The following is a 21,198-nucleotide window of genomic DNA, read 5'->3' on the forward strand; positions in this document are numbered from 1 at the left end:
TTTATTGCTTTGCCAGGCAAAGGGGGCCACAACGGGTTAATGTGCTCAAAACTGTGTGTCCCAAACCCGGGGGTGGGGGTGGTGGAGGTGGGGTGAGGAGTTTTATAGTCAAGGGGAGCAGGGTTGCTGGTAAGGATCAGGGTGCCTTGCTGCATTCCTTCAATCCAAAGATCATCTGGCATCAGGTGATGACAGGCAAACTGTGACCTTCTCTGGAATGAAGAGTGCTTCATCAAGTAGTTAACACCTTCCATTTGGTGGGGGTTTTAGTTCTGCAGAAGAGCTCAAAGATATTGTTATGTGTATCCCTTGAGCAGGAACCAGGACCCTGCTCCCAAGGCTGCACTATTGTTTCTTGACTGCTCCTCACTTGTCTCTCCATCCTCTCCCTTCCCCGATTAGCAACTGTTTGAACCTGCCCTTTGGAACTCAGGGAAGGGAACACAGAAAGACTTTTGTGCCCAGGAGCCCCACAGGGTCCTGCTCGGCTTCAGCAATATTCCCAATTTTATCTACAGATCCAAGGCAATCCCTATCAAAGTCTCAGATGCCTTTTTGAAAAACTTGAAAAGCCAAAACCAATATTTCTATGGTAACACAAAGGTACCAGAATAGTCTAAACAATCTTGAAAAAGCACAACAAAGTCATAACATTCACACTTCCCAATTTTAAAACCTACTACAAAGCTACTGTGATCAAGACAGTGTAGTACTGGCATAAGGATAGACATATAGATGAATGGAAAAAAGAATAAGAGCCCAGAAATAAACCCTTACATTTGTTTGATTTCTGGCAGGGTGCCAAGAAAAGTCATTGAGGGAAGAATAGCTTTTTCAATAAATGATGTTGAAACCATTGTACATCCATATACAAAAGAATGGATTTGGAACCCTATCTCATAACATATACAAAAATTAACTCCGAGTAGATCATAGACCCAAATGTTAAGAGCTAAAACTATAAAACTCTTAGAAGAAAACACAGCAAATCTTTACGATCTTGAATAGGCAGTGTTTATTAGATATGACACCAAAAATACAAGCAACAAAAGAAAAAAATAGATTGAATTTCATCAAAATTATAACTTTTTTGCTTCAAGGGACATTATCAAGAAAGCTAAAGACAACCTACAGAATGGGAGAAAATTTTTGCTTGTCATATATCTGTCAAGGAACTTGTATCCAGAATATATAAAGAACTCTTAAACTTAACAATAAGAAGTCAAATAGCCCAGGTAAAAATGGGCAAAGAATTTGAATAGACACTTCCCCAAAAACATACACATAGGGCCAATAAACATATGTAAAGATGAATCATTAGTATTCAGAGAAATGCAGTATCAAAATCATGAAAAGACCCATGAAAATGCTATAATGAAAAAGTTAGACAACAACTGTTGGTGAGAATGTAGAGAAATTAGAATCCTCATACACTGCTGGTGAGAATGTAAAATGGTGCAATCACTTTGGAAAAATGTTTGGCAATACCTTGAAGTGTTAAGACATAAAGTTTGTGCACAACTGAAATTCCAGTCCTAGGTAAACATACCTGACAGAAATGAACTCACATGTCCATATAAAAACTTGTGCTTGAATGTTCACAGCAGCATTATTCATAATAGTCAAAAAGTGGCGACAACCTAAATATCTATCATTTAATGAATGAATCAACTAAATGTGATATATCCATACAATGGAATATTTTTCAGCAATAAAAAAGAATAAAATACTGATACATGCTACAACATGGATGAATCTTGAAAACATGTAAGAGAAAGAAGCCAGATGCAAAAGACAACATATTGTATAATCATATTCGTGTGAAATGTCCAGAATTGGCAAATCCTTAGAGACAGAAAGTAGATTAATGGTTGCTGGGGCTGGAGTAGGGAGTAGATGAGATGGAGAGCAGAACGGAAATGACTATTAATGTGTATGAGGTTTCTTTTTGGGATGTTGAAAATATTCTAAAATTAGATTGTGGTGATGGTTGCAAAGTTCTGAATATACACCGCAGAACTTTACACTTTAAGTGAATGATTGTATGGTATATGAAATACATCTCATTAAAGCTGTTAAAAATATATTTACCAGTAAGAGTCTGATTCCTGTATCCAGGTTTCGGTTCCACCATATGTCTGTATTGGAGATCAACAAGTGCACTGCTGATACAATGACTGTCTCCAATAAAGCATTTTCTGTATTCTGCCATACCTGCAGTACACAAATGTACCAATTTATTAGGCAGAATTTGATAATCTAAGTAAACTGTTAGAGTAAACAAAATCATAATTAAATTTGGGAATAAGAAAATACTATTAAGTGCATATTAGCATTACCATTCTAAAAGCTCTTGTGAATCCAATGGAGACAGACACAGAGTGGAGTCCTTGTAAGGAACTGTCCAATGAAAGAAATGCTATCATAGCAAAAGGTGACACTAAGGCAAACAAAAAAAGAGACAAATTTAATGAAGGCAAAATAACCCCTTCTACCATATTTTATTTTGGCCTATGAGTATTTTTATGAGCACATTTAAGCAATGAGTTAAAAAAACCAATAAATAAACCAAAACATAAAAGAATAAACACTTGTATGCAGTATAACATTATACAAATACAGGAATTCCATAATATTTTTATACACTTCCTAGATAAAATACAAGTTTATTAATATTTGTCTTCCTACCTAGATTTATCAAAATCCGTCTGACAACACCAATCTTCATGAGCTTTGTTTGCTTCTCTAGGAATAAAGTCACAGTCTGCGCATGCTTTGGATAGATAGGGTTCCGGAAAATTCCAAAGATATAGACACTTTGAATTTCTTTAAGTATCCATAGTATTATAAATAATATCATCAAAATATAGCCAACAATAGCCTGGGGACTGTTTTTGGAAATCTGTGAGAAACCAGCAAAGTGATGCAACAAACCAGTTTCTAAGAGAGCCAAGACTAATACAATGCTGTAGAAAAGGTATTCCTTCCAAGTAAACTGTTTTTCTGAACTGTTGGGTAAAGCCTTAGATTTGGTTCCAACTCTGTGTCCGGTCACACTGTGTTTGAAGCCAAAAACCATCTCACTTAGGTTAAGACTCAGTAAGAATCCAAGTCCAGTCATGAAAAGAACCACACCAACAGTGCTGGGAATGAAATATGATGTTACAGCTGTTCCAGTAGAAATGATGAACATTATTAACAACCTGCAGAGGGAAAAAAAGATCTGCTTGAAAAGAAAAAATGTTGAGAATAAATTACATATCATTTTAATATTTAAAATAGTTACCGTAGGTGGGTTGACATAGATGAGCCTCCAAGGCCAAACTCTAAAACCTGCTCCATTGCCCATAAGAAAAGTGCATCAGGTGGGGGTAGGGTCCCGAGTGCCCACAGAAAGGGTAAAAATATAAACAAGATGTGCAAAATCTGATTCATTTGTTCTAGAACTGGTATATTTACCATAAACCTACGATAAAAAGAAAATATTTAAATCATACAAAACAATAAATAGAAGACCTTTAAAGGAAAAACAAAACACATACACCTCCCTCTACACCCCACCTCTGCCCTGAAACAAAAGAATATTTACAGGAAGGTCCTAATCCCAAATTGCAAAAGATCAAAAACATAAATTGTGACCACTGTCCTTCCCCTATACCAGCAAGTACTCAACTGTATACAAGTGTAGTACAGGGCGAAAATATTTCTCCCTTAAATCTTTAAACTACATTGGCTGCAATTCCACCAATGATTCTATAGAGTTTAAAAATTTTAAATTTAAAATTGCAAGCAACCCTGGGAAAGCCAAAGCCTTCCTGCTGTTCATATCTTAGTAGCTAGCAAAGAGAGTAAGCTCTTCTCTTTTTCCTACTCTCTCCTGTACTGTCTTGCTCCCAGGTCCTGGAATTTGAAGTCAGTATATTTAAAATCAGAGGTCAGCAACATTAGGTTATGAACATGTCTCTGTGGGTTAGCCTGGGAATTTAACAAACATATAATATTGTTTCTATTTTGTATAAACAGTGGTATGGATTTGAGAACACAAACTTGTACAACACAGTCTCATAAATTAGTGAAGGCTTCTATCTTAAGTGGAGAAACTGGTTTTTGGTACAGCACTTACCAGTTAAACGTAACATTATCAAATTGTTTCAAATAATTTAACAAAAACTTTAAAGCACAGAGGAATAAACATTATCAATATGTTACTAAGTTTTTGGAATAAGGTTAGCCAAACACCTTGCCTGGAAACCAACAACGCTGTAGTACTTACAGAGTTCCAAACACAACTTTCAAAAGAGAAAACTAAATCTCAAAACTTATAGCATAAGAATTGTACTTGAATATCTGAGCTGCTAGGAATCAAAGTCAAGGAGAAAGGCAACTAATATTTATCCACTTAAGTGTATGTTAATAGCCGAGAAGCAAATGCATAGCAACTATGATTATAATAATGGTATAATGTGCTTCCTTACACAGATATCAGGACGATGCCAGCTAATGCACTCTGCTTCATAATGTATGTCCTTCAAATTTTTATAAGCAGAGAGAATTAACGAACACAAGGTTAACAATGTGATTCTAAATTAGAGGATAATACTTTCTGTAGTGTAGTTTTAAAATAAAAATTCATTTCATTCTGAGAAGAAAACACTCCAGTAACAAAAAAGAAAATCAAACCACACACAATAAGCCATAGGAAGGTCAAGGAAAACATGTAGATTTGTACAGTTTTTGTTTTTGTTTTTTTAAAGACAACACTTCTCTTGCTAACATATTCAAGGAAAGGATAATTTGTGTAAAAATAATGTCTACTTAGGATATATGTTACCCAAGTTCTATTTTACCCCCCAATCTCTTTTTGTTCTTAAAGTAAACAAGCAATAGTACAGAAAAGTGTTTATACACAAGGATAGCACAATATAAGAATACATAATTGAAATAATCAAACATTGTGATTACTTTCCTGTGTGTATGACTCAGGATGATCAAATAGATGATTACTGTGGTTCTTTTATAACAGAAAAATGTTTAAATCCTAAAATTTCTGATAACGTAACAGTAGTTCTCTAGAGCAAAAAAATCTAAGCCCGCAAGAAAAAACTGTTTTTCTAACAACCATAAAAATATTTCAAATTCTGTACACTCACTAAGATAAGATCCACATGCCCAGAAAAAGATGTTCCTAATATGTAGTGGCTAAGATGATATAAACATGCATCATTCATTCAAACAGTTCCTGAGAGTCTATGAACTAAGCACTGAAGGTTTCACACTTGTCTTTGATAAAAATGCATAGAAAAAGTCATTTAAAATTATTAATATACAACTGTACTAGGTAGACTAAAGAATGCAGGAAGAGAAAAGATCACTACACTGTAGGGCTTGTCTCTTCAACTTTCACATTCTCTGAAAGAATATTAAGATACAACTTGACATATCTGACAACTCTCCAAATTCGAATAGAGTACACATTTCATACAGTATTTATATGCAGTATCACACCTACTACTGCATAAAGAACATCTTGATTATTATTTTGTTAATAAGAAGATAAAATTTTTCTAAAATTGAAATGGGAGGCAATTTTTCTATATAAACTTCATATTTTCTTTAAAAATAGATTCGAGGACTGCCTCTGTCTTTTAGTTATAGTTGAAAAAATCTTTTTATAATTATTAAACTGTAAACATTACAACTGTATATTAAATCCAACTTGAACATAGTAAAAACAAAAAATTTTATGCTCTTTTATCGAGAAATGAAAAATGAGTAATGAGTCAAGGTAACCAAATTATAAATTAACTGTCTGAGATTTTTAAAAAGATTAAAAGAACCTAGGGCATCATTTAAATGCAAAGATGTTTTATAGCAGGTAATTTCCTATATCAGAAATGGCACAGTGAGATAGTAACTCAATAATTTATATTCTGAAAATAAGAATCTTATAAATAAATCTTTCAAAAGGGGTCAAATGTATACATATACATTTAAATTCAATTTTATTGCTAATTTTTCAAAATCAAGTTTTTAATTGTAATATATTTTATAGTTAGTAAATGGTAGTGGTACTAAGAAATCAATTACAATAGAATTTCCATAAATTAATTCTCCTCTTACAATATTTGATTAGGTGAAGAACTACAAGGGTATTATAGTGTTCTTTGGTCCATAAATGTAGCACAATTAGAAGAGGTTAAGAGTTAAGGAATTGCAGATATCTAAGAATCAGTCAGTTTCAGTACACAAACTGGCTATATATTTTTAAATGCCTTGTCTTTTTTGGGCTACCGTAACAAAGTACCATAGACTAGGTGGCTCAAACAATAGAAATTTATTTCTCACAATCTGAGATCAGAGTGCCATTACGATTGGGTTCTGATGAGAACTCTCTTCCTGGCTTGCAGAGAGCCAACTTCTCACTGTATCCTTACATAGTGGAGAAAGGGAGAGAGATGGAACTCTCTGGTGTCTCTTCTAAGGGCACCAATTCCATCAGGAACTAGGGCCACCCTGATGACCTAATTACCTCCCAAAGACCCTCTCAAAATATCACTACATTGGGGGTTAGGGCTTCAACAGAAGAATTTTGAAGAGACACACACATTCAGTCCGTAACATTCCACCCTGATCTCCCAAATTCATGTTCTTCTTACATGCAAAATACATTCATTCCTTCCCAATAGCCACAAAATTCTCAACTCATTCCAGCATCAACTCTAAAGTCCATCCTCAGGCAAAATCCTCTCCAGCTGTGAACCTGTGAAACCAGAAATGTTATATGCTTCCAAAACACAGTAGTGGGACGGGTAAAGGATGGACATTCCCATTCCAAAAGGGAGAAACAGGAAAGAAGGGGTGATAGGTCCCCAAAAAAGTCCAACATCTGGCAAGGCAAATTCCATTAGATTTTAAGGTTGTAGAATAATCCTCTTTGGTTTCATACTCTGCCCTCCAGGCCCCCAGGGCAGCAACGTCACCCAAAAAGTTCTAGGTGAGGGTCCCACCCCAAGAGCTCTGCAGGGTAGTACCAGCCCCAAGGCTTCCAAAAGAGGCTTTCTAGCTTGTTGAAACCTGATAATCTCTGAATCACTTTTGGGATCATTTGGTGCTTAAGAAAAGCGCCATGTTCACCATCAAATAGCTCTAATATCCCTGTCCTGTCAAATTTAATAACTTTAATAGCCTTCATCCATTACATCTTTAGTTCAAACTGGAAGTGTTTCTGCTCTTATAATCCCAGAAACTCTTCACTGAGCGACAGTCCAGTCACACCCCTGGTGTTCCCTTCAGAACATGCTTTCTCATTTTTTGCAATATGGATAGACTGAAAATTTCCCAAACCTTCAAGTTCCAGTTCCATTTTGTTTAGCAATTGCTTCTTCAATTCATCTCTCTCCTTTTATATTTTACTATAAGCAGTCAGGAGAAATCAAGCTGTTCATTCAACACTTTGCTTAGAAATCTCCTCGGCTATATATCTAAATTTATCACTCTCAAGTTCTACCTTGCATAAAATATTAGAAAATGATTCAGCTAAGTTCTTTGCCACTTTATAACTAGGATCGCCCTCTCCTCCAGTTTCCAATAACATGCTCTCATTGCTGTCTTGAGACTTCACCAGAATTACCTTTAATGTCCACATTTCTAGCACACACTTCAAAACTCTTCCAGCCTCTACCCATTACCCAGTGCCAAAGCCGCTTCTACACTTTTAGGTATTTGTTATGGGAGCACCCCATCTTCTTGGTATCAAAATCTTAGCCAGCTCATAATAAAATACCATAGTCGGGTGACTTAAACAACAGAAATTTATTTCTCACAGACCTGGAGTCTGGAAGTCTGAGATTAGAGTGCCACCATGATCAGGGTATGGTGAAAACTCTCTTTCTGGCTTCAAGACAGCTGCCTTCTCATTTCATCTTCATATGTTGAAGGGAGAAATCAGGCTCTTTAGTGTGTCTTCCTATAAGGGTACTAATCCCATCATACCAGGGCCCCACCCTCATTATCCTAATTAGCTCCCAAAGACCCCATCTCCAAATATCACCACATTGGGGGTTAGGGATTTAATATATGAATGGGGGTGGTAGAAACACTCAGTCCATAAAGTGGTGCCTGTACATTTCTACCTGTGATAGAGAAAGCTGCAATCTATAGGAACAGAGAAAGAAATGTCAGATTTAGAAAAGGCAAGCAAAAGAAGTCATCAAATAATTTTGTTTAAAATTGTTATTTTCAGGGCTTCCCTGGTGGCGCAGTGGTTGAGAATCTGCCTGCCAATGCAGGGGACATGGGTTCGAGCCCTGGTCTGGGAAGATCCCACATGCCGCGGAGCAACTAGGCCCGTGAGCCACAACTACTGAGCCTGCGCGTCTGGAGCTTGTGCTCCGCAACAAGAGAGGCCGTGACAGTGAGAGGCCCACGCACCGCGATGAAGAGTGGCCCCCGCTTGCCACAACTAGCGAAAGCCCTCGCACAGAAACGAAGACCCAACACACCCAAAAATAAATAAATATAAATAAATAAATAAATAAATTGTAAAAAAAGGAATTCCTAAAACAAAATTGTTATTTTCTATTTTTCTTCCATAGCAAATTGATTTAAAAAAAATCAATATTCCATATAATTACTATAACAAAATTAAATAAGTTATTCTATTCATCTTAAATCCACTCAATCTGTGCATTAACATTTATGTGTATAAATTTTAAATTCTCTATTTTCCCTTCACAGGAAAGTTCCATCTCATTTCACAGGTTTCACCCAGGCTATCTTACAGATTCATAGCTCCTTATTTAAAGTAAAACACAGGATTGAAATTTTGCTTATTTATCTTATCTTATAAAGGGTTTTCTTTTTACTCTTCAACAAGATTTAATTACTGCTTTAGTATGAATGTTTAACAAAGATTAGTCCTATGAGATTATTCATCAAAACAACCTATCACCCAATGGTTTGGTGACTTTTAATTCATAGATTCTTTTCTTTTAATACTAAGAAGAGTGCTCTTACTATGTATGCTTAAAAATAAAGTTATAAAGTATTTGATAGCTTATTACCTGTGTGCAAGATCTATAGAAACAAAGAAAAAAATATAAAGAGGTCTCATAAGAGGAGTGATTTCATAAGTATCTTGGGTTTGGAAAGTTGCAGTCTCTGTAGCTGTGTTTACAATTAATGAATATTCTCCTATACACAATGTCATCCATCCAAAGATAAATAGTAAAACAGTGCCTCCTGCACTGCCATACAGCAGGGTTATTCTATTCGGGAGCAAATACCATGTTCCAAGACCACACACTAAGCCAGCAAGAACAGAATGAAAAACGATATTGGCTGTATGTTTTTTGCCAGGAATTAGAAATTTGATGGTCTCAGCACCAGCACAACTTGTAAATTCATGCTCATCTTCCTCTGCTAAGATATCTGTGGTCAGCATTCTTTCCACTGTCACCGATCTGCTTCTGGCATATAAACTTGTGAATTGGATGACAAATGCAGTGAAAAGCATTAGTCCACCTGAAAGTGCTGCTGTATAGTAGTCTTCCAGGATGCCTAACTGGTACAAAAGTGTTCCTATTCCACCCAAAACCCATGGCATCAAAAAAAGGATAATCTGATTAACATATATGTAAGGAGGGGCACAATAGCCTAACTTGAGTCGAGGGCCTCCAAGAACAGTCTGTGGAAAACGCTTCAGAAAGAAGTCCTGTTTGTAATCATTCAGCAGAGGCACATCTGGACTCATCCTTCTCACTCAGGATTATTCTGAAAGTCACATCCTTTTCTGTAACACAGCGGTCTCTAAGAAAAAGAAAAAAAATCACTATTTGAAAATATCATACTTAAAACATGAGGGAGAAAAATCCCATATTTCCATTAGTTAGTTCCTTAGTGCAGGATTTGTAACTTCACTTCTTTAGCTCCTTCCCATTGCCTGACACATACTTGGCACAAAACAAATAGTTGCTAAGTACTTTTTTTTTATTTGGAAAAAAGTCATATTCACTATTAATTTATCTGCAACTTAGATAAACTTGGAATTTCTTAAGTAGCCCACATTTTCAGATTTTGAGGTCAAAGGAAAGTTCAAAAAGCCAATACTCTCAACTCAAATCTGCTAGTGGTTTAACCAATCATTCCCCTGAGTGCTTCTGTTGTTTGTTTCTTAACTTTTCTATTACAAGGGTGAGCAAAATTTTTCTATAAAGGGTCAAATAGTAAATATTTTTCTCTTACAATGACTCAACCCAGCTGTTGTTGCAGAAAAGCAGCCATAGATAAGTGGATATTAGTGGCTGTCTTCTAATATAACTTTACAGTATTTACACAAACAGGCTATGGGCCAGATTAGCCTGTGGGCCATAGTCTGCCAACCCCTGCTCTATAAAATAAGGATATTCTCTATAATTCCTTTGAATTGAAATGGAAATAGAAGTGGAAAATAGAAATACTAAGTGTTAGTCACATCACTTAACAATTATAGTAAACTTAGGCTTTTCTGATATTTTAAAAAGTCAAACCCTGCTAAAATAGTAGCATTTCAATAAAAAGCCACTGGCAGCTCAACATGCAGTAGGAAGGACAATGAACTGGAAACCAAAAGACTCCAAGAGTCAGATTACATGCCTATTATTAAGCATATTATTACTATGTTACCACATGCAAACCATTTCATGACTCAATTTTTAGTCTCTCTTTCTCTTGTCAGTTTCCAAAAAATCTACCAGAACTAGCAAAACATGAAGTAATAATAGGACCCATATATGCTTTAGTCTAGATTATTTTCATTTAAGGGCCATAAAAAACTAAGGATCAAATAAGATGGATTCTGTTCTCTTCAACTTTCCCTTTTCCTGTTTCTGAAAAACAGTTGCCTGTTAACAAGATCAGCTAGTGAAGCATTACCTCAGGGGTCATATACTAAGTTAGAAATGAAAAATTAAGTTTAAAGCCATCTTTATAAAGACAGACATATAGACCAATAGAATAGAATAAAGAGTCCAGAAATAAACCCACATATACAGTCAAATATTTGACAAGGGTGCCAAGACCATTCAATGAGGAAAGAACAGTCTGCAAAAAATGGTGCTGGGAAAACTGGGTGCCCACATGCAAAAGGATGAAGTTAGCTCCTTACCTAACACCATATACAAAAGGTAACTCAAAATGGATCAAGAGCTTTAAAGTATAAGACCTAAAACAACAACACTCTTAAAAGAAAACATAGGACAAAGCTTCTGACATTGGATTTGGCAATGACTTCTTGGGTATGACACCAAAGGTACAGGTAACAAAAGAAAAAAATAGACAAAATGGACTTCACAAAAATTAAATCACGTGCATCAAAAGACACTATCAACAGAGTGAAAAGACAATTAACAGAATGGGAGAAAAAAATAAGTTATGAATATCCAGGATATATAAAGACCTCCTAAAACTCAACAACAGAAACACAAACAATCTAATTCAAAAACTGGCAAAGAACTTGAATAGACATTTCTCTAAAGAAGATATACAAATGGCAATAAGTACATGAAAAGATGCTCAACATCACTAATCATTAGGGAAATGCAAATCAAAGTATAATGAGATATCACTTCATGTTCATTAGGATAGCTACTATCAAAAAAAAAAAAAAAACCCCAGAAAATAAGTGTTGCCAAGGATGTGGAAAAATTGGAACCCTGTGCACTGTTGGTAGGAAGGTAAAACGGTACAGTTGCTATGGAAAACAGTATGGTAGTTCCTCAAAACATTAAAAATTGAATTACCATATGATCTAAGAATTCCACTTCTTGATATATACTACAAAGAATTGAAAGCAGGGTCTCAAAGAAATGATTTGTATACTCACGTTTACAGCAGCATTATTCACAATAATTAAATGGTGGAAGCAAACCAAGTGTTCATCAAAGGATGAATAAATAAGCAAAATTTAGTATATACATACAATGGAATATTATTCACCCTTAAAAAGGAAGGAAATCCTGCAATTTGCTATATCATGGGTGAAACTTTAGGACATTATGCGTAGTGAAATAAGCCAGTCACAATAAGACAAATACTATATAAATCTACAAGGTACTTAGAGTAGTCAAAATCACAGACAGAGAGCAGAATAGTGGTTGCCATGGGCTGAGGGGAGAGGAGAATGGATAGTTACTGTTTAAATGGTATAGAGTTTTACAAGATGAAAAGAATCACAGGGAGAGACAGTGATGATGCTTGTACAACAATGTGAATGCACTGAGTATCACTGAACTGTGCACTTAGAAATGGTCAAGATGGTAAATTTTACGCTCTGCGTATTTTACCACACACAAAGAATTTAAAGCCATCTTAAAGTAACCTTTCTTCCTGTCAGTTTAAAAGAGTCTTTCTGCAAGTCACTTCTACCCAACAACATCAGCCATGGTGGGAGCTTTTGGGTATCACAAAAGGCTTTTTGGTCATCACTAAGAATTACTACCTTAGAGCACCTCTTGCTATACTTTTGGGAAATTCTTTATACTTTAAACACTTATCACCTTATATCTTCCAGCTACTGGCCTTAGCTCTATATAGAAAGTCATAGCTTTTACTCACATGACAGACAGCCCTGCAAGTACTCACAAAATAACAGAACCGCAGGGCCAAATGGAACCTTAATGGTTGATGGTTTAATCTCAGAAAATGAAAAGATTGCCTCCCTCCCCTCTGAATGAGCATATCTCCTGTACCGATGTCAGTGACGTCAGTGTACTGTACTGATATGCTTGTTCAGTACAAGCCATAGGTAAGTGAGGATATGCTCCTATGGGTGTGGGTAAAGATTCTGATTTCAATTATCTATGGATGATGCTATCAGACAGGAAATCGAGCTTGGATGGCTGGCCTGAGCATTTTGAAGAATCTAGATGTACCTGAAATTTTCCCAGGGAGTTAGGTAAAAGCTGGCCACTCCTTCTCCACTGAGGCAAGTGAGGAACAAAGTGAGATGGCTCGCTGGGGAAGGAAGACAGAAATTGAAGATATCTTATAAACTAGATTATCTAGCTGCACATTACTACCCATATTCATTAACCTTTTAGTACTTCTGAGTCTTTTGTAAATTTAGTTTAAATGTTCTTACCCATTTGATGGAATACTCTGTGATTATATTCCAAACAGTGGAATACTCTCACGATCTACTGTTGATTTGGAAACATGGAAAGATGCCCACAATATATTGCAAAGTACAATAAACACACTGATGATCCCATTTGTATTAGAAAAAAGAAGTACACACACTTGTCTGTATACATGGTTATTCGGTGTGTATAAGTGTAAAAAATTTCAGAAGTCATACTCATTAGGCTGTGTTTGTGTGTATTTTACATATAACATTTTGACACTTCTTTAAAGTATCAAATATCCTCTAGAACTCTCAACCCATGCCCTGCAAACACATCCTGTGGCCTTCTGGGTGCCTATGCTCATACCGTTTCCTTTGCCCAGGATGTCTTCTTCTTCCTTCCATAATTACTAATCTTAGTCAACTTTCAAGATTCAGTCTAATCCTTTCTGAAAATTTTGCAGAGCACTTAGACCAAACTATGCCTCTCTCTTATCTGTGTGTCAAAAACATTGCTTGTTCATAGTACTCATCTTGTAACATGTATCAACGGAGGGCAGTTCTTGTATTGTTCATCTCTTTACATGTTATCTTTTCAAATGTTTTTCTTTTCTCTACTATTAAGTTATTTGTGGGTAAGGGCCAAATCTTGAGATACTTCTGATTCTCCATAATATTTAGTAAAATACTGTACCTTGGCACAGAAAGGCATGTATTTAGTACATTACTGGCATAGCTTAGGTAAGATGATTAAAGTTGGAGAACATTAAATAGTGTTGTTAAAAGGGAAGTTGGATGTTATTTACTGTTTTTGAAAACTTCTTCCAGCATATCCTGCCCCATTCAAAACAGTAAACCCATAAACTCTTTATTCCCAGTTTTTAAATGTTTGGAAAGTATCTTCATTTATTTTTCTTATGGACTAAATAATGGCGTCTAATGATAGTACTATTGGCTCAGAGAAGATTTTGCCTAGAGCAGTATAGTATCCCAGTAATACTGGAGCAGGATGGGCCTGAGGGAGAAACATGGCTGGGTTTCTCCCATGGAGAAGGAAATGGCTAGAGGATTTTAACATGTCAGAAGTCCAATTTTAATTTGCTCCTGTCTTATGCTACACTTTAATCTCCTTCATTACCAGGAAGGAGCAGCTAGTTCTTATTGGGAGAGAAAAACAGGAAGAACGGCAGACACAAGAGGCAAAATAAGGCAGGAGCGATAATAAAGTGAGGGCAGACAAAAAAGTATGAAGGGTATAAGTTCCCTCAAGAAGCCTTAGGAGAATGGGGGAGGACACTGGGATGGCGATTTATTTTAATGGAATATAAAAAGAAAGGCTGAAGGATACAGGATTGTTTGCCCTACAGAATGTTTTTTGAAAAGGTGTCTGTGGTCAAAGAAGTTTGAGAAACTATATACCAGACTGTAATCTTGAAGAGTCACAATGGATATCAGCAGACTAAAGACTCTGAGACATCTTCAGGTTAAAAAAAATACCACTGCAAATCTGCTTAAAATATGTCATTTGAGTTTTCCAAACTTATTTGTCCTTGGAACCCATTTTTCCCTTGATATCTAATAACAGATAATGTGTGCAGTGTTTTATGGAAACTGCTTTCAGAAATATTGGCCTGGGCTTCAATCACAACCTTAAAGATTTAGCTAGGTGAAGTAGAGTTAAAAAGATATACCAGTTAAGGAGGAATGTCATGAACAAAGGTACACAAGAAAAAAAATTATGGAAATTTGATAGGTAGCAAGTACATCAGGTTGTTTTTTCTAGTATTTTAAGGATAAAAGAGGATTACATGACAGATACTGTAAATTCATTTAGGCAAAAATTATGATAAATTGGTACTGTTTGACTTAAACTTTAATTACAGATCCTGGAATACTTCAAAAATATTTTCTTTGTATGAAATGACAGTTACATGTCTATAGAGAGATCTTCTAAGTTCTAATCTGGATTAGTAGCATGAAAAAATAAAATCAGAATAATTAAAACTAACTCCCTGAATGAGAATTTGGCATATGCTCTGAAAGACTGTTAAAGACAGATTGATGCATTTATATGGCTGCTACCTCCAACATGTTAAAATGAAAAATGGCTCAAGGCTTAGGGAAAGAAATTTTAAAGCTGTGAAAAGAGAAGTTAAGGGATAAAGGTGGCATCACAACAATCATTTAGGCCATATGCTTTCTTCATATGCTACTCTGAAAGCAGGCCAACAAAATAGCCACAGAAATGTTACTTTTTTTGGAATTTGAGCCACATTTCTTACCCATTATCCAAAAGGGTAGGAAACAGAGATCAATCTAGCAATGACCTAGAAAGGAGTACTTAGTTACCAAAACTTTAACTCAGTAATCATGCAAAATATCAGCCTGAAAATCCCTTAAAACAAAGAAAGAGATAACAAAAAGTGGCAGTTTTGGGGGATTACACTGAATTTATAGTTCTCTAAATTTGGCAAAAAGAATTCCTAGAAATAGAAGTTTTAGCAATTGCCTGATTTTGGTTAGCAAAGGTTACTTTTTTTTTTTTTTTTAATCTAGCACATTGTTTTTATTGTTGGTTGATTTCATTCATTGAATCCACACATTTATTTTCTGTTCTATTACGTTAGTTTTTTTTTTTTTATGGCAAGGACACTTAACATATGATCTATCCTCTTAAATTTTCAAATGTACAATACAGTATTGTTAACTAGCAACACAATGCTGTACAGTAGATCTCTAGAACTTATTTATCTTGTATAATTAAAACTTGTTAAACAGCAACTCTCCATTTATTCCTCCCCCAAGCGCCTGGCACATCATTCTACTCCCTGTTTCTAGGACTTGGATGATTTTAGATACCTCATGTAAGTGGAATCATGCAGTATTTGTCCTTCTATGATTGTCTTATTTCATTTACCATGTGTTCAAGGCTCATCCATGTTGTCACATATGGCAGGATTTCTTTCCTTTTTAGGCTTACTAATATTCCATTTTATGTATATACTACATTTTCTTTATCCATTCATCAGCTGATGGACACTTGGTTTGCTTCCACTTTTTGGCTATTATGAATAATGTTTCAGTAAACATGAAAGTGCAAATATGTTGAAAGATCCTGCTTTCAATTCTTTTGGATAAATACCCAGAAGCAGAATTGCTGGATCACATGGCAGTTCTATTTTTAATTTTTTGAGGATTCCCCATACTGTTTTCAGTAGCACTGTGCTACTTCTGTGTGATGTGCCATTTTGTATTCCCACCAACAGTGAGAAGCTTCCAATTTCTCCACATCCTCCCCAACACTTGTTATCTTTTGTTTTTTATAACAGCTATCCTAACAGGTGTGAGAGGATATTGAATCCACACATATTTACTGAGCACTTCTGCACTGTACTTCAACTATAGTTGTGTTGTACTTTCAGGAAACTTATTATGTTTTAATATACTTGTCAAATTTTACTAAATCTGGCAAGATATGAAACAACTTAATTCTCAGTTACTCTGGATAGAAATCATCTGTCATCACCAGAACACATATGTGTACTTTTTAGATAGCCAAGTACTAACTGTTGAGGGTACTAATAGGAATCTACAGATGCAAAGATAGTTATCCCTGTAATTATGAAAATACTCTATGGGATCTGAACCAAATGCTATGCCATGGATGAACAGCTAGATTCTTGAAGAGTCTTTTGAAAGACATTTGGTGCTTAAAGATGAAAAATACATTTCGTGTTTTAGTTTATCGATTATGTAGTAAGCACACTCCTCCCTTACCAGTAAAAGGAAAATCTACCCAAGCGCCTAAAAAGAACAAGGACGTTAACATCTCTTTGGCTATACAAAATGGTAATTTTTCAAATTCCAGATTTTGAAGGGTCTTTCAATTTAAGAGTTTTCTGTAAATTCACAGGAATTGGAATGTAGGGAAAACTCTGACTGGATGGGAGGGGTGATTAGATAACTCAAAGGATCTATTTACTGCAGATTATGTACTGGCAATGCTTCCCAGGTGGAACGATGAGTTGTTGGTTCTATGATTCACACTTCCCAAATGTACACCACAAGAACATGAACTGATAGCATTCCATTACTTACAGAAAACTAAGATGGTAGGCAATAGCCAAAGGTCACATCAGAGCATCATAAATGTGCAGCACTGCCAGTAATACTTCTGCTCCTATCCCAATCTACCCTTCTCACACCTCACACATCTTAGCCATTATAAATTCAAATGGATTAATAAGCTCTTCCTTCAAAATCAAGTATCAGGCGAATGAAGTCTACCACTCACATGAATTACCAGAAATAAATCAATATATTTTACAGAAAGTAAAATTGAGAACCAGTGATATTAAGTGACTGAACCAACACATAATGTCAGTTGGAGGAAGACAGAGTTTTTCAATCACACCAAGCTATTGACATATGAAAGGGAAGTTTATTTTGTGAATTAAGAAATAGAAGGACAAATTTGGAAAAAGGGTCTTCAGAGGAAGGTGGGCCTAAGAGAAATCTACAAATGTCAAAATAGGAAGTTTTTGTTAGCTAAGTCAGCATGGCCATGGCAGGTAGGACTGCTTGATAAGACATAAACAAACACAAGGGGGGAAACTGTCTAAAAGAAAAGGTTCTCACCATGAAGAAAGAGAAAACAACTCACAGAATGGGAGAAAATTATTGCAAAAAATGTATATGTTAAGGGACTCATATCTAGAATATAGAAAAATCTCTTACAACTTAATAATGAAAAAACAAATAATTTAAAAATGGGCAAAGGATCTGAATTTCTCCAAAGGTAATATACCAATGGCTAGTATAAGCACACAAAATGATGCTCAACAACATTACTCATTGGGGAAATGCAAACCAAAACCACAGTGACATATCCGTTCAAATCCACTTGACTGGCCATCAGAAAGACGGACAATAACAAGTACTGCCGAGGTTATGGAGAAATCAAAACCCTCAAGTGATAATGTAAAATAGTGCAGTTGCTTTGGAAACAGTCTGGCAGTTCCTCAAAAGGCTAAACATAGAGTTACCATATGACCTAACAATTTCATTCCTAGGTATTTACCCAAGAGAAATGAAAACATAAGTCTACACAAAAATTTGTACATAAACATTCATAGCAGAAATATTATTAACAGCCAAACAATGGAAGCAACATAAACGGCCATCAACAGATGAAATAAAATGTAATATATCCATACAATAGAATAGTAATAGACTATAAATGACAACGAAGTACTGATGCATGATACAACATGAATGAACCCTGAAAACAGAATGCTAAGTGAAAGAAGCCAATCACAAAAGGCCACATATTGTATAATTCCATTTATGTGAAATGTCCAGGACCAGCAAATCTATAAAGACTGAAAACAGATTAGGGTATGCCTGGGCTGGTGGATACAGTGAGGACTGGGGGCAGGGAGAGTGACTGCTAAAGGGTACAGTGCTTCTTTTGGGAGTGATGAAAATGTTTTAAAATTGAATTGTATGGAATGTGAATTTTTATCTCAATAAAGTTCTTACAAAAGAAAACGAAACAGAAAAGATCCCCAACGTGGTATTTTCTGTGGCAGTTAATAACTAGCAGGCGTCTCTTTAAGTAGGAAATTTTAAAGTAATGGTCAGGTACCCAAACAGTTAAATTACTAAAATGGCAACATCTGAACTGGCTTTGGATGCTATGATAACGGTTTGGAAATTTGGCATAGGTGGTAGTAGACACCCAATAATATAAAGGATGGTCTTTGCCCTAAATGCAGGAATGAGCTAACAAAGGAAAAATCCACCTAATACTATACAGCTAAATAAGAGAGAAAATCAATTCAGAGGCCTGGTAAGTCACTTCTGATGGAGTAGACTTCATTGAAGTAAATGTTGGTCCTTGATAAACAGCGGGCTGCGGAGAAAGGATACAGATCAGTGGGGAAAGAGTTGTTCCTGTTCAGGGGTCCATGATTTGACCACTATGGGGCAAAAGGGGAGACAGAGAGAGAATGAACACAGTAGTAAGGGGCATAGTGTATAAACTTTATTGGGATAACAAAGCCATCCCTAAACTAAGACTGAAAGGGCCATTTTCCATTTCGCAAGTGTCTCTTAGAAATAAAATGCTAAAACTCTACGGGCTAACGCAGCCTTACGAAAGAAAATTAAAATCACACCAGATTGATGCCTCTAGCGACTGAGTTCATCTCACGTCTTAAAAAGTGCAATAATCACTCTGCACCGGCTTGGAAATTAAGGCTACCAAGAAGTTCCCAGGTGGGTGTCGGGGATCTAACGTACCTCGAGTCACCTGAAGGAAGAGGCGATGCGAAGGCATCCCGGGGACTGCGTTTTTGCAGGTAAACCCATATAGGGCGCTCCCGCCGGGAGGCTGCCTGCGGTCCGAACGCGGAGGCAGAAGAGCTGTGGTGGCCGGGGCAACCAGCTTACCGCGGTGGCGTCGCGACCCGCTCCCCGTTTCCATGGCTAACGTCAACTCCAGCGGGCGCCACCCGGCGCGGAACGGAGCTCGCGTGCTCTGGGGAGGGCCGGGCGCTCGGCTCGCCCCGCCCCTCAGCCTGAGGTCGCGTCTGGGCGTCCAGCCTCCGGCCCGCCAGGCGAGGCCGAGCGCAGGGAGAGGCGCTCTTCGTTCGCTCCCAGGCCTGGGCCAACGCTCGCCTGGCCGGAAACCTTGGGAGTCGCTTGGGTTCCGGCCTCGCCTTGGGCTCAGACGCGGCACCGGAGTTCACAGCGTCAGCGCTGAACTTTCACCCGCGTCGCGCCCTTACGCAAGAGCGTCGTTGCCCTGGTGACGTGACGTTCCCCTGAGGTCGTGCTCTCTGGTGGCTAGAGACGCGGCCGCCATTTTTAGAGCGTGAGGTGCCCAGTGATCTGACTGACGAGTCCGGGACGTAGTGAGACTCCTACCGCTCAGGGTCCTGCGACGTACATTAACCACAGCCGCACTTTGGCCGTCACCACCCAACACACCGACGGTAATAAATGCTTTTAAGTGATACTTCATACATATACGTGTTCGCTGTCGCCCCTTTATTGCATTTTTCCCCCCCATGATTGGATTTGTGACTGTATTTTAAATACTAGGAACCAAAATACCCATAAGTGAAACATGCCACTAAGGTATCTGTTTATTAATAAAACAAGGCAAAGTTACCGTGTTCCATCACAAACAAAACAAAACAAAAAAACTGGCAGAGTATTATTAGTGGTATTAATTTCAGGGCCGGGAATCTTTACAGGGTGCCCGCGAAGTCCCCAGTTTTGCTAGTTTAAAAATTAAACACATGCCCATCACCCACTGCCTCCATTTTCCACCAAGTTTCATTGCTTCCCCAAGTTCTGGACATCTTCCAAGTTGCCAGTTGGGAGCCCAGGAGGCGGCCCCTGAGATCTTTAAATTGGCCTCTAACGATTTAGAGGTGTGTGTACCAGAACGTTGAAGCCAATTTGTCGGTATCAAGGTACCCGAGTTTTCCCACGTGATTGATAACCTAGCAGTTCTGCATACACGAGACTTCTGATTGGCTTGAGGACCGTCTTGTTTGGATCTCCCTATCTAAAAACTATGAATGCCCCCTTTTTTGTTTCTTTTGTGGCTTTACTGAAAATGACGGCTTAGGTCTTAAGCACTTAGGTTTTCAGGCCATAATGGGGAAAACCTTTTGGTATTAATTAAAAGAAAGCCAAGGCTTATAAAAAAAGAAGATATAAATCTATCCAGAGGAAAAATGTAGTTTGTTGAAAGCATATGGAAGAAAACCCTGGGCACCATCCATGACAATGAGGTACGTATATACTTGCTTTCGAGGATACAATTTGCAGATAGGACCTTTCCTAGTTTGGTGTGAAGAGGAAGTGTGCATTTGGTCCATCCCTAATGTTTTACAGTCTTTTGGGGAACCTCAGTCATCATGGTTCGCGGTACCACATTAAGCATCTTTGACGCATCAGCTACCGCTAGGAAGTCAGTATAGAGTGATTAAGAGTCGAAGCTCTGGGGTCTGGAAGCCTGAGTTAGAACTACTGGGGCCTGGGCAGGCCACCCCAAAATATTTCTCAGTGGCATATTGATTATT

General features: G+C 37.1%; 1 protein-coding gene and 1 long non-coding RNA gene across 10 annotated transcripts in view; one reads left to right on the forward strand and one right to left on the reverse strand.

Annotated features, from left to right (window-relative positions):
• Positions 1-19,828, reverse strand: part of PCNX4 (pecanex 4) — a 44,690-nt gene extending 24,862 nt beyond the window's left edge. The window contains exons 1-7 of one of the 8 annotated variants that reach the window (XM_082386465.1): positions 19,553-19,828; positions 18,960-19,080; positions 9,063-9,807; positions 3,287-3,466; positions 2,689-3,203; positions 2,340-2,440; positions 2,092-2,214 (exon numbers count right to left, since the gene is read on the reverse strand). In XM_082386465.1, the coding sequence (XP_082242591.1) occupies positions 2,092-2,214; positions 2,340-2,440; positions 2,689-3,203; positions 3,287-3,466; positions 9,063-9,751 (1,608 nt within the window). In that variant the 5' untranslated portion in view covers positions 9,752-9,807; positions 18,960-19,080; positions 19,553-19,828. The other 7 variants (XM_082386463.1, XM_082386464.1, XM_082386461.1 and 4 more) reach the window with 7 other exon arrangements.
• A 128-nt stretch (positions 19,829-19,956) lies between these two features.
• The window catches only part of LOC309626210, an 88,380-nt gene continuing 87,138 nt past the window's right edge, over positions 19,957-21,198 (forward strand). For both annotated transcript variants that reach the window (XR_014243028.1, XR_014243029.1), the window contains exon 1: positions 19,957-20,097. This is a non-coding gene — a long non-coding RNA (uncharacterized lncRNA). The remainder of the gene's footprint in view (positions 20,098-21,198) is intronic.

The sequence above is a fragment of the Balaenoptera borealis genome (genome assembly GCF_965194805.1).
Source record: "Balaenoptera borealis genome assembly, chromosome: 3".
In the NCBI taxonomy this organism is placed as follows: domain Eukaryota; kingdom Metazoa; phylum Chordata; class Mammalia; order Artiodactyla; family Balaenopteridae; genus Balaenoptera; species Balaenoptera borealis.